General features: G+C 37.7%; 1 protein-coding gene across 10 annotated transcripts in view; it reads right to left on the bottom strand.

Moving 5' to 3' along the window:
* The window catches only part of LOC135101607 (talin-2-like), a 174725-nt gene that overhangs the window by 29138 nt on the left and 130745 nt on the right, over positions 1 to 14842 (bottom strand). For all 10 annotated transcript variants that reach the window (XM_064005785.1, XM_064005783.1, XM_064005784.1 and 7 more), the window contains 10 exons: positions 14486 to 14574; positions 11415 to 11667; positions 8166 to 11102; positions 7625 to 7946; positions 7255 to 7387; positions 6460 to 6635; positions 4501 to 4657; positions 3919 to 4113; positions 3651 to 3793; positions 45 to 168 (listed from right to left, as the gene is read on the bottom strand). In XM_064005785.1, the coding sequence (XP_063861855.1) occupies positions 45 to 168; positions 3651 to 3793; positions 3919 to 4113; positions 4501 to 4657; positions 6460 to 6635; positions 7255 to 7387; positions 7625 to 7946; positions 8166 to 11102; positions 11415 to 11667; positions 14486 to 14574 (4529 nt within the window). The remainder of the gene's footprint in view (positions 1 to 44; positions 169 to 3650; positions 3794 to 3918; positions 4114 to 4500; positions 4658 to 6459; positions 6636 to 7254; positions 7388 to 7624; positions 7947 to 8165; positions 11103 to 11414; positions 11668 to 14485; positions 14575 to 14842) is intronic.

Genomic DNA, 14842 nt, shown 5'->3' with positions numbered 1-14842 from the left:
TTACAAGATAATAATTTTCACAATTGTTATTAAGTTAAAGATACCTTTTCCTTAACATGACGGGCAGATTCAGACAGATCTCGCTGGCAGAAAGTATCTCGTGGGGCGGCTTGGCAGGCCCCTCCAGCCTTCACTATATCAATACAAGCCTGACCAAGTTCATGTACACTGAAATAAAACAATGCAGTAATTAAATATTTAAACCTAGAAATTCATACTGTAGTAATTTTATGCAAGTGCATACACACAGACACAATAATATAACAGCTGGCCTTTTATTTCTGCAGAACTAAACAAGTATTAAGTGCAGATTTAAGGCCTAATACTATAGAATAAAGTCAAAAGTCATTAACTTAGGTCCTATTCTCTACTATGTACATAGCAGTTTGAGTAGGAAAGTAGGTAACCCAAAATTATCTGTGCCTGGTAAGGGACCTGAATGTTGGAGGTCAAAATTATAAGCTCAGTAATCATATTACCACCAGGTTTGATTGCCACCAGTAATCATATTACCACTTACTTTAGATCTTTCCTAAACTTCTTTGTTGTTCAGAGCCTCAAATACATCTTTCTATTATATTTGACTTATCCTTCTTTCCATTAATTACACCCTCTTTATTTATATTGATTTTGGGGCCTGACAATTGCTATGACCCTGATGTCTTCAGTTACACAGTCCAGAATTTGATCTCTAGCAAGGATCTCCCACAGTGATTTACTTGCAATTCCAGCTTCATAATAAAATCTTAGTGTTTCAATGAAGTGCCCAAGGAGGGCAATTAATCCTTGTTGCATGTGGTGGAAATCTCATTAAATAATGTATAATGGTATATGTCACTCTAAAGAAGCACCTTAGCCTACAAGAAATTAAGTCTTTGTTCAAGCAGATTAGATGAAAGGAGTAAGCTGGCAAGTGACAAAAAAAAAAAAAAAAAAAAAAAAAAAAAAATTGGGATTTGATAATTATTGTAGTTCTGACATCCAAGATGATGTACTTTATTTTCCTGGTCTGGAGTTAAATCCCTCTCATGGCAAAATCTATCCTGACTTCAGTGTTTCTATGAAAACTCAAAGGGAAGAAGGGGTCATTACACAATGACATACTTTAGCTGGTCTTCAGTAAAAATCTCAACTAAAAATTTTACATTTCATCTCAAAACAGCTTGTATAAGCTCCACCAACTTTTTTTCTCTTCCCAGAAATAAACTTAATTCTGTGTATTGTCCTTATCTGCCCTTAAACAGAGTGGAGTGTGGCTCCATGATATGGAGGTGCTCCATTTAAACAACTGTATAAAACCAGTTTTCATTTCATTAATTTCCCCACTTCAACTTATTCAGTCTCTTACACTTTGTCACAATGTTGCATTTCTTGCTTTATTATCATGGTGACTACTCATGTAAACTAGTTAAATGCATGTCTCTCCTCCCATGGTTTTCTGCACTAGACCTTCTACTTAATCTCATCCCTATTCTGTCCATCTAACTGATGCAACTGGCCAACTATGGAGCTCTTTCCTTGTTTCTATTGCATTTCTTGCTTTATCATCATGGTGACTACTCATGTAAACTTGTTAAATGCATGTCTCTCCTCCCATGGTTTTCTGCACTAGACTTTCTACTTAATCTCATCCCTGTTCTGTCCATCTAACTGATGCAACTGGCCAACTATGGAGCTCTTTCCTTGTTTCTATTTTTCTACCTTCCATGACTGAAATTATTTCAAAAGAGGAACATGAAACCACTTGTAGAAATACACAGGCTAAATCAGTTGGAACCCTTTCCTATTTAACTTTTTTTGTACAGTGGAACCTTGGTTCTCCAACTTAATTCATTCCTGAATGCCGTTTGAAATTTGAAGTGCTTGAAAACTAAAAATATTTTCCCCACAGAAATCAATGTAAAAGGAATTAATCTGTTCCCAGACACCAGTCTACGCTGTCTTAGTGGCTTATGACAGACGTTCACACAGCCAAGATGGCTGCTTCATAACATCTCCAGCTCATGAATTATTTATCCAGAAAAGATGTAATGAATGAACTGAGTGACACAGAACTCATCAGAAGATAGTGTTTAGACCAATCTAGTGAGAGAGGCCTTACAGAGGGACACAGAGAGAAACTCACTTACTGCCAAAATAAAGGTGATCTATAACACTTAGACATATTGCTAGTGGGAAAAAACTACTGGAAAAATGCAGTTGTGCAGTAGTGATGGTCTTGGGGGTCATCGAGAGAGCCATGGCTCAAGATTATTCCTGAGCACCAAAACTTTTTGTTTATATCGAGGCTTTTCAACAGGATCACATTTATTTTATTTCAAAGATTCAATTACTGTCTTACACTGTGTCTCACCTCCAAATATATAAAAATGAAGTAGATATTTATAGAAACTATAAATTAGTAATAAACAGCAGCTTTTGCTACATCTTTTAATATTTGAAATCAAGTAACGTTGTTCTAGAACTGAATTATGGTACCACAACCGAAGCAATATTGAGTTCAAAATTTATCTATTTTGAAAAGAGAGGCATTCAGTAAATGAGGTTCCACTGTAGTAGGATTTAAATAGTTTTTTTTTCCCCTTTTATACATGGATATCCTATGCAAGGAAGCTAGTAAAGACAATGCAACCTGACATTCCACAGCTGCTGAACAGGACAATCACAAAAAAGCATGTACACCAAACTTCTTGTCCTATCCACTTCTATGCTGATGATACCACCCTACACTTTTCCATGTCTTTTCATAGATGTCCAACCTTCAGGAAGTAAACAGTTCATGCAGAGAAGCCACAGAATGCCTAATTTCTGATCTCTCTAAAATTTCTGATTGGGGTAGAGCAAACTTGGTATTGTTCAATGCCTCAAAAACTCAATTCCTCCACTATCAACTTTACACAACCTTCTCGACAACTATCTACTCTTCTTCAATGACACTCAACTGACCCCTCTTCTACAATGAACATCCTCGTTTTATCCTTTATGTATAATCTTAACTGAAAACATCACATCTCATTTCTAGCTATAACAGCTTCTATGAAGTTTGGCATTCTGGGTCATCTCTGCCAATTTTTCTCATTCCCCCCACCCAGATGCTCTGTAAAGGGGCTTTATCTGTTCACGTAGACAGGGTGGATTCAAAAGCTTTTTGTCTGATCAACTTTTCTCCTCTAACTGACTGTCTCCGGCCTCTTTCTCATTGCCACAATGTTGCATCTCTTGCTATCTTCTACTGCCATTTTCATGCCAATTGCTCTTTTGCTCTTCTTGCTAACTGCATGCCTCACCTCTTCCTGTTGCCTTGCTCCACAAGACTTTCTTCTTTCTCTCACCCCTATTCTGTCCATCTCTCTAATGCAAGAGTTAACCAGTATTCTCAATCATTCATCTCTTTCTCTGGTAAACTCTCAAAGTCCCTGCCTGCTTCTGTATTTCCACTTAGTATGACCTGAACTCTTTCAAGAGGTAAATTTCAAGACACTGAACATGTATTTTTGACTAATGCTTTTGACTCTGTACAGGAACCAGCACCTCAGTGGGCCTTTTTTGTTGCAATTTTTGTTGTCTTTGGCTGGTGTCCCTCCTAAAAAAAAGTACATATATATGACAGTGATCACAATCACACAAGTAGTAAGATTAAAGCAGTATACCTTGAACGCAGCCTGTTTCCAACTTCTGGATTGGATGACTGTCGAATGGCTCCAGCAGAGTCTGAGGCTAGTGAGTTGAACTGATGAGACAAACTGGCTCCCAGAGCACCCAGCTGAGAAGCATCAGTTGATGATTTTCCAACCTGAAAAAATGTTAAACGTGAAAATTTTCATAAAAAAAAAAAAAAAAGATATTTAACTATACTCTACTTCCTAAAATTGTTTCTAGAAATGCTTATGCTAGAAGCTTTTTAAACTTGTCACATACCATATCTTGTGCCAGCTTTGCAATCTCCTTGGCAGCAGTCACCATACGTGTTTGGTAATCAACAAAGGTATCTCCTTCCACCATTGGGGCAGCATAGATGTCATCAATATGATGCATGGAAGTGGTGATACTCTCAACAAGACCAGACACCACTCCAGCTTCTGTAGCAATGGTCTCCACAGTTGACAAGAGTTCCTGATGAAGCAGTAAGGTTGAGTGTATTGCATTTTAATTGTATAAATCATCTATACTAACTAATAAAACATTAGTCATAAGCAATTCTTCACTTTACATTTCAAAAGATCAGCTTGAAATTTCAAAATTTTTGAAATAAATTGAATTAAATACATGTTTCAACAGCCATAAAAAGCAAGTATTTGTCAATTCTTCTCATGCTTACAAACTTCAGTTTTTTCAGTATAGTTTCTGAGAAAGAAGTAATACAGTGAATTTAATGTATACAATATTTTCAACTACTAGAGCAATGTTTTGCAGCATATTACTCAAGTTATGCAGCCAGCAAACTATTTGTACAAAAACTGCATGTAAATAAAAAATGTAATATGCACTAATATTTCTAACCTGCAAGGTTTCCTTCATCGTGTCTGCAGCATCATCAACATCAGGATGTGCATGGGTTGCCTTGGGGTTCCCACCTGCTTCTTTAGAAGCATAGACTAGCTGAAGAGCACACTCAGCCACAGTTTTTGTCTGATCCAGAATACACATCTGTTGCTTGCTATCAAAGAAAGTGATAATAATCAGTAATGAACAAGGCTCACAGGCAAGAAGCAAATATCAATTACTTAATGTAAGACTTCTAAATTTAGGACAACACGTGAGGAAGTGAATGTTTCACTTGAATTAATTGTTTCACATTATAGTGGAACCAGACTAACTTGGTACTTGGTACTTGGTAACTTGGTTCTTGTTCCACACTGTTGTCATGTTCACAGTTGACAGGCATGTCTCTCTCTTTCACTCATACTGTCATCCTTTGCCTTAATCATTCCAAAATTATAAGTTGTTATATACGACTGCATGTTTTTTACAATGGCTTTTGATTTGATGATGGAATGACAATGCTTTATATCTTCTCGTTTACTTGGCAAAGTGTATAGGCCATGCGGCAATGCTGTCCCAGTGTCCTTGACATACCAGTCCTCCAGACTGTGCCCTGCTGACCATGGTCAGGTCAGGTCACTCCAGGTTTCAGGTGGCAACAGTGTGGAGAGGTACAGCCAACACCCCCAAGTACCAAGTTAGTCTGGTTCCACATTAGTTTTAAAAATCTGGGTTCATTCTTTGAAAATTAACATGGTTGGCAGTTTCCTTTCTTTTGTGTTCTTTCTTATTTTTAAGGGGAACTGTCTGCTGGAGGGTGCTGGGGTAAAGCCAGAAATGCCACCTTCTCTGAGAAAAGTCTAGGATATAGCTGCACCATCTAGCAACACTGAAAAAGTTTTATACCTATATTCACATTTGTTGAGTTATGGCATTTAATATCACCTTGCATGATGGTATTCTCTGTCAGTCAGTTGAGCTTTGCCTGTTTGCAAAACACCATACAGAGGTGGGGATTTCAAGCTCCCTTGCTCTGTCCCCTTTTAGTTGTCTCTTACAACATGCAGGAAATACAAGGGCAGTATTCTTAGATCCTGCCAGCTGTACTATGCCTAAGCTCCTGGGGCGTAGTATGGTGGCTGTGTCATGTGATCAGCAGCCATCCATGGAATAGGAGTAAATAACAAGCATGCACACACACACACACATTATGAAAGGACTCCTGCCTGATTTGAGATTTAAATTTTGTAACTCTCAGTTGTGAGCTGATTGTGGTAACAACTAAACTACCACACTACAATGATGAGATTAAATCATCTTTATTCTAGGTTGTCATCTTTGTGGGCAGAGAGGCCATAATTAGGCATCTACATCCATGCATACATAAAAATCTACTCCTTTATAGCCTATAAGCCTTAGTTGGAAAGATGATTGATCCTCACAATATACTGTGAAGTACAACTGTCAAAATCTTTATCAGGGCTGGCTTATTCCTGCTGTACCATTAACCTTTAAAGGACTGGCAATGGAGGTGATTTTCATCTAACAAGGACTGGCCCTCCAGAGCTAAATGTCGAAAATAGCCTGGATTCACACACCTTAATCTTAGCCTGCAATGGAAAAGCCAATGAAACAGGCTTTGTAGTCAACATCGTCTTCCTCTTTCTAGTGATGCCATCCATATGTCTCTATGTGCAATGGTTATGGAGAGACAGTGAGTCGAAGAGGAGAGACATTTGGAGGGAATGAGTCAATTGGCTGCCATGTGTATTTGTGAAGTGGCTATAGCCACCTCCAGTCCTTTAAGGGTTAAAGACCCATTTTCTTTCTTGGATCTGAACTGATCAACTGATCTGAGAATGATACTGAATTGTACTCTACAAACTTTAATTCTGTAAAGATTTTAAGTGGGATGCCTGAAAATGAGAAATATTTATGTTTGAACCTAATCAAAGCAGCCTTCCAGCATAAACTTACCTATTAAGCATGTTTGATGCTGAACTAATAGCAGCATTCACCATGGGATCAAAGTAGCTTGACATCTGGGTGATTGAATGGCCCAAGTTTTCAGCTTCACTCTTGGCAGCAGCCCTCACTTTGTCAATATTGTTCAAAAGGGCATGTCCAGCATTCTCAACTTGTTCATTGTATCCCTAAAACCAGGAATACAGTCACAGTTATTTACCAAAGTTGAAATCAGAGAGGATGCTCTTTACCTATGCTTGCAATCTGAAATTTTTCTGTCATTTCCTCCTCCATCCACTGATATGCAGTAATTTCAATAATATGCCTTCACATCATGAAGTGATTTTGAACTTTCCAGATACTTTTGACATTCCCCATGTTTTTAACTTGCCTATTCAATTATATGCATCCTCCAGATTTGTGAAATGTAATATAAATTTCCTCTGGACTTCCCCAATTAGTTTCTTCAGAATGCATTTCAGAGATAAACAATATCTCCCTGTTCTGAGGCCACTATTTCTTCCTGCTCTTACTCTGTCCTCCATACTTTCATGCACTCTTTCAATTTACTATCTGAAATCTTGCCAAGTATGCTTAACAATCATTACTGGTAAATACAACATTAATTTTTCTCTTAACTTTTATAAACAAAATCAATAATGGTCTTTTCTTGTCTCTAGGTATATTTCCTGTCTTATAAGCTAGGTTACATATAATATGAATCTAGTCAATTGCAATTTTCTCTACATTTATACATCCCAGTTTTCAACAAAGAATTACCTGGTTTTAGGAAAAAAAAATATTTACCTGTAAAGTGTTATCAGTATGCTGAGGAAGATTCTGATCTAGAGCTAACAATGAAGCTTGGTCCAGATCTCTTATGTTCACATTAAGTTTTTCAATGGATTCATCACATTCCTTCTGTCCTGGAGCTTTGTCTCTGAAAAGAAAAAAAAAAGAAAAATAAATTTATATATATATATATATATATATATATATATATATATATATATATATATATATATATATATATATATATATATATATATATATATATATATATATATATATATATATATATATATATATATATATATATATATTGAGCTTTTTTTAACAGGCTTCAATTAACTAATTCTATAAATATAGCCAGTATTTAAAAATATACAGTTTTTACCTGATTGATGCAACCAAGCTTTTGATGCTGTCTGAGACACTCTTACTATGGTTAGCCAATGACTGCCATGTAGGAGGATCTTTGGGATTAACAGCCAAGCTCTTAGCAGATTCAATCATGGAGCAAGATCCATTAATGATTGCTTTTCCTGAAAATGTGATTGGTTCTTGTGATTCCCTAGCTTTTGCAGAAATCTTGGCAGGAACAGAGGCAAACTCTGGGGAACTTGCAAATGTGCAAAGGTTTTCTACAGCTTCCAAAAGAGGCTTAGTGGCAGCACTGCAACGAGCTCGGTTCTCATCACTGTAGTCTTGATCCAAAGCTGAAGGAAAATAACATAATTGCAAATTTAAATCAGATCCTCATTTTTTCAAATCAAGTAATTTGAAAACTATTTTGCAAAAATTAAAACATACCATATTAGGGAAGGTCAAAAAACACAAATAGTTTTACAAATCTTAATGTCTTACAATACTTTACATACACTACCTTCAGTTATCTTAAACTTAAGTAGGTATGAAAACAAAATTTTTCAACTTACTTTTGATTTCTTTCACCAGGTGAGCTGTAGCATTAGCAACATCTTTGGCAGACTGCACAAAATGTCGCTTTGCTACAACATTATTTGTCTTTGCTGATGCAACTCGGCAGCTGTTGCAGAGAGCACTAGTGTGTTTGGCAATAATGGTTGCTGCATTTAGGACTTGTTGCTGATTGCTGTTGGAATCTGTCAGTGTTTGGCAAGCAGAGACAATTGCTTGATATGCCCGAGCAAATTGGGACTGGTCTACAAGCCCAGGGCGTCCTGCCACACTTGTTGGGTCAGATATACCAACAAGGTAAGCAGCTTGGGATGCACTTTCTATCAATCCACAAATAGCTTCACTTACATCCTTAACTGCATATCCAAACTTGTCATGTTCAAGTTTTTTAGCATAATTGGCAATACCAGTCATTGCATCACCTAGACTCTTAGATCGGTCCATTACTGTGTCCAGGCATTCATAGTATGTCAAATCTGTAACTGCTTCAGATGGATTGTCAAGGAGAGGCTTCATTGACTGGATTGCACGGACTGCATTATCACATTCTTTTTGTCCTGGGGCAGCCGATGTGCAAATATTTATCAAATTGTTGATGGAATCTGTCACTGCTCGAGCAGCAGTTGCAAGCTGGTTTTTGGCATTAGGAGCATTAGGATCTGCAGACACAGTTTTGGCAGAGACTAACAGTTTAGAAGACGACATAGAGACACTTTTTAAGCTTATGACTATCTGTCCCTGAACTCCTCGATCTTGAGTAGTTCCAGCCATTTCCATACCAACACCCATGAGATTTCCAAATGCCCCAGAGAACTTCTTGGAAGATGTTGCCAGGTGTTGTGTTGACATGCGAGCTGATGTCACAACCTCTGAAGTGACACTATTAAGTTCTGCTGCAGCATTGCTCAATTCTGACTGGAGTTCTCCATATGGTCTTGAACTCTGAGGGAATCTGCCTGCATCCAAGTCATTTGTTGACTCTGTGATGTTCAAAATGGCATCATCAACATCTTTTTGACCAGGTAAGCAATTAACTGTTTGGTTAAGAGCCTGAGATACACCTTTAGCAACTTGAGCCAATTTCTGCTGAGAGGCAGCATTTTGCGGACCTTGGACAACAATACGAGCTTCCTCAATTAGTTCTGAACTCCTTATCATAACTTCACGAGCAGCCATCAAGAGGCGCTCTCTTAACTGATGATCTCTGGATGTAGCAATAACACCACGAACTGCTGAAGAAAATTCTTTAAGGGCCAAAGCAGTATCACGTGATGCCAGACCAGTGAAATGCTGATTTCCCTGAGTTGATGATGTCAACAACTGTGCCATGGTTGAACCCACTGTTTTGCTTGAGTTTGTAAGTTGCTGGGCAGCACTTTCTGGGGTTTCACCTGGCAGAGGACGCAAAGTACCCATTTCTGCAGCTTTCTTAAGGTCATCAAGATCATCAGTGAGACCATGAATGGCATCTAGTGCTGAATCAATTTCCAATGAACCACAAGCTTCCTGTGCTTTTCCCATTGATGACCGAAGATCTGCAAGAGCCTGACCAAATTGTTTTGAAGAATTATTCAGTTGAAGGGAAGAAGCTTGATCAGTGACAGTAGGGAGAGCAGCTTTAACAGATGCCAGCATCTTTGTGCCAGGTTGTAGAAACTGATTACATGAGTTAATGAGAGCCAATTGAGCTCTTGGTGAGTCAGGATTGTTGATTGTACCTTTTACACCCTCAACAAGTCGAGGGATTACATCAGCAACCAGCTTGCAGTCAGCCATCACTTCATCTTGTGTTGCTGGATTGCTGTTGTGTGGACCAGCTCCTTGAGCAGCAGCCATACATTGTGTTCCTGTGGCTGCTGCATGTTTGGCAGCATTTTCAAGGCGTTTTATAATCTTTTTCTTGAGTGCATTACTGGAAGCTACATTTGTTGCAGTTCTTACACTTTCTGCAACCTCCCTAAGGATAAACTGTCTGTTTTCATCATTGGGGTGTGAGGCACACTGTTTGGCAGCTTCAACTAACCTGGCAGTGGTATCAGCAAGCTGTTTTGCTGCAGCCAATAATCTGTTTTGTAAGTCAGCATCTCCCTGGCTTTCAGCCTCAGATTTGATAGACTGTATGAGATGGGATGTGGCCTGGGCAAGGATCTTTGCTTGCCTCACCATCTCTGGAGCATTGCCCTGAGAGGCAAAGAGCTTTTCACTTGAGACAAGAATTGTTTCCACTGCCTCATCATGTACACTGACACGTCCTTTCTGTTCTCCTGCTGTCTTGATGTGATTCAAAAGATCATTTAGTGCCTTAGTGACTTCTGCTGCTGCTTGTGAAAGTTCACGGAGTAAGGCCTCATCCTGTGTAGCTCTCTGACAAACCTGCACCATGCATTCCACAGCCCGACCAACTTCCTTTGCAGCTTCAATGAGTTGGCTCTGGCATGCTGGACTGTCAATAGTTGGGGCTACAACTTTAGCACATGCAACCAGTTGAGATGTAGCAAGGGCACATGCAGTGGCTGAATTGATTACAATATTCTGAAGTTCTTGATCCTCACAACGTGATGCCACTGCTTTAGCTTTGAGAATTAAGGCTGCTGTGGTATTTGCTACAGCTTTGGCTAATCCAAGAAGAATATCTTGTGTTTCATGATCAAGATGTATGTCTGCAGTTTGGAGGACAGCATGTGATGCCTCTCCAATATGAGAAGCAGCTGACAGTAAGCCCTGACGGGGTTCCTTTCTTTCAGGGTTGGCAGCAACCATCAAATCTGAAAATGCTGAACAAAGCACCTTGGCAGCACCAAGAAGATCATTTGACTCTCTGTCTGTCTCAAGAAGAGCAGCAATCATTCGCACACCCTTGGTCATCTCAGGTAAATTGGAAGTGATGGTGTGGATGGCAGCACCAACAGCAGTGTGATCAACTTCTTCATGTACAGCTGAAATATAAAAGATAAATCTGAGATATATCTTAAGATGTAATATGCACGGTGCTAAATGAGAATGCAATGTCTATGTTTCTAACTACAAAGGTCTTTGTAATGAAATACCTTTGTAATGAAATTGAATAAGAGATTCAAGGGTTACTTTCAATATTATACATGTACAATACAATAAAATAGCATCTAGTTAAACACAGCATTGTGGGAGCATATCATAAGACACTACTCTTGACTGGGAGGTTATCTTTTGATTGATCTTCCTTTTACAGGATTCAAGGCATCAAAGCTGACACAATTTAATCTACTCACATGAAGTCAGGGTGACAACTTCAGCAGTGGCAGCATTCATGGCAGCTATCTGACTGGTAACTGTCTGCTTATTAGAATCGAGAGTAACTTGTTTCCATTTAACAGATGCAGGATCTGTGCCCAGTTCAGGAAGTTCAGCTTTTGTGTCCAAGATTTCAGTACATTCTTCAATGATAACTTGGCCAGTCTCGATAGTCGACATGAGAGCTTTCTGTGGCTTGCTCATCACGCTTGTTACTTGAGGATGTTTGGCCTACAAAATCACAATTTTATATTAAACTTTTATATATCTAAAAACAGTAAACAAGAAACACAAATCCTTGGATAAAACTCTCATACTTCAATTAATCACCAAGTTATTTATGTCTAAATGCTTAAACATGCAGGACATCCATTCATGCTTCCACAAATGCTAAGACAGCAGGACATGTGACACCTACTTGCTTTCTCAACACTCCATGATATGGAGCTTGAAAGAAAAGAAACAATGGCAATAAAACAAAAAGCCAATTAGATGATTTTCAGAGTCTTGAAACCTGTTAGATTGCTTCAGGGAGCAAGATAATGTCTTCACTCCATCTATGAAAATTTAGTCTTTTATATTTCATGCAAGACACAGCACTACCTAAAGCTCCTAAACTATTGGTCTAGGTATCTGTATAATGATGATTTTCTTTTAGTTTCAAAGATCTTGAAGAATATATGTATTGTAAATCTTTTTCAAGGATTGTACCATTATCTACATTCTGGTTTTCTTATCTTTCATGGAATAAGAACAGGGAATGGATGGAAAAGAAAAACAATCAGTGATTACAAGAGAAACCCTGAAGCAAGACTGAAACAAATCAACACAATGAAGATTTCAAAATTAGCTTTGGCTCACCATTTTCCATTACTAAGCACTGGCAAATTGTCTTGCAAATCTAGTGCATACAAGATGTGGCATATAACAAAAGTATTTCTTGACTTAAAAAGAAATTCTAAAAGAAATTTTTAGATTTAAGAAATTCTAAATATTTTTTTTTAGATTTACAGGGAGTCTTCAGTCTAGAAGTGTACAGAAAATTCATGATGAAGTTCAGGGATTTTCAATTTTGCATAGGATATAAACTCCCTTTAAAAAAAGTATTTTCAATATTATCTTTTGAAAGCTGTTTTAATTAGTATACATATCTATACTTGAACAAAAAGCTGTTAAAATCTTCAATGCAGTATTGCAACTTGGATGGCAACCTTTGCTCCCAGTATTTGATCTGAGGTAAAGGTTAAAGATGCCACTTATACCGAAGCTGGAAGGGCATCCATGGGAAATGTGAACATACTCAGAATGTAGGCTGAAAGCTGCTGAACATGTTACCTTGCAAAAATAAATTGTTAAAAAGAGGGACACTTGTAATTATGATAAGCATAGAAGTAGTAGCTAAATACATGGCAGAAAAGTGCACTGATGCATATACAGCTGCAGTGCATGGTAAAATTCTAAAATCTATGCTGAATGATACTTTACTGCACTGAAATTTAATTGGTTGTATCACTAGAGCTATGAATACTGCACATACATTAAATTTTGTTGTGATAATTAAAAATGAACACATGATACTAAACTTCACCATTGAAGTAAAGGCTCTACCTGAGCTGGATAGCTGCATCTGTTACTATGTTAACACACTTTGTGTGATTTTTCAGTTCCAGTATAGTTTGGTCAATACATGCCTGCTGGGTTTTCATATCTGAGCTTTTATCCCAACACTGCATGGTTGTTCTCACTCATCTATTCTAAAACCTATGACTATGTTCTAGCATTACTATCATAGAAGGTAGTCCTCACATTCAAGTATGTCAAATGTACAAACATTAAGCGCAAACAACAGTAATTGCTATAAGAAAGGTAATATATGCACCCGCAAATAAAATTGTCATTTACGTACTTATATACCCAATGATACATTAAACTATCTAACAGAATTCTTAATTCAGTTAGATGACACTTTCCTTTTACATCCATAATGGATATGGTTGAATAAATAACAATGCAGGAAATTATAAACTTTTCAAAATTAATCACAAAAACACTTTCATGGGAAACTCACAGAACTAAAAGTTTCCTTCAAAGTGTGTTCCTTGTGACTCCACATACTTTGCCTTTCAGGTCTTTATTGCTAATAAAATTTTTGGAAGTACTGTTTTCGAATGGGTACTAGGTGCACTATCATGTTTTCCATAATATCTCCTTGACTTTCAAATCAAGACCCTTTCAGCTGTATCTTCATTCATTTTACATTACTGACAGAAATCACAAAAAAATGTTTGGAAACTCAGGAGCCTTAAGACCCTACAAGAATTTGGTACTTGAATGAAAAATCTAAGATTTCATGTGAAAAATACAATCTGGTGCAAGATATTGGACACACTCCAGCCCATTCTCCTTATCTTCCTCAGGATTGCTGGGCCAAGTATTAGATTCCTCAGGTTCAGCAGGTTCCCTACTTTCCAGACATGATTTCTGGCTCCTCTCTTAACTTAAGATGGCACTGAAAGGGTCCTGAGTAAAAAGTCTAGAAAACATTATGTAGAATGTAATTTTGTACTGAGTAGCCATTCCAGAGCAGAACTTTCAGATGTTTCCAACAATGAAAGAAAAGATGGACTAAGTGCATGGAGTCACAAGGGCCACATTTTGGAGGATACTAGGGGTCTTGGCCTAAGATTAGATATTTTTGAGCTGACCATGTAATAAAATCATAAACTGTAATGAGAATCAATGATTTGGTGACAGCCTGAGTGAAGAACAGGGACAACAGAAGTTAGAAAACTGAAACAAGATAAAACTGGAATGTAGAAGATTAATCAAACATATTGATGAAAACAAAACAATCCCACACCATGTCCCATAATGCAAAACATGATAGCAATGAGGCACATGAATGCTATTATCAATTAGCTATCAAAGCCCAAATAAATCAAAATATTTACATTGACAAAAATAATGATAAAATTTCATAATATAAAGGCAAAAGTCAGCAAAGCACAAGTGTATGAGCTGCAGTTAATGTTGGGAGCAAACAACTTACTGTGGGCGGTTGGTGGGCAAGGTTGACCTGGCCCACAACGGCCACTGACTGCACCCCGGGCATGGAGCCTTGCCTGAAGCTCTGCTCACCTATCAGGAAAATGCAAAACTTAAAGTAAAATAAATTAGAGAAATGGATAAAGCTCTGCATTATATCAACCCTATTCCCTGAATTTTTGCTTTTATATGCAACAAAAATTAAAAGCAAATCTTGAATGGCAATCATATTAATTATGTACTTGGCTACTATCAGCAGAGATGGGGTGATACAAAAAAACATGTATGCTTTCCATACTCCCTGCATACTTCATGCAGATGGCAGGGAATATCACACTAATGGGTAGATTTCAATAGATTG

Source organism: Scylla paramamosain, chromosome 6 (assembly GCF_035594125.1).
Source record: "Scylla paramamosain isolate STU-SP2022 chromosome 6, ASM3559412v1, whole genome shotgun sequence".
NCBI classification, from domain to species: domain Eukaryota; kingdom Metazoa; phylum Arthropoda; class Malacostraca; order Decapoda; family Portunidae; genus Scylla; species Scylla paramamosain.
This window is presented reverse-complemented; position numbering and strand designations above follow the sequence as displayed.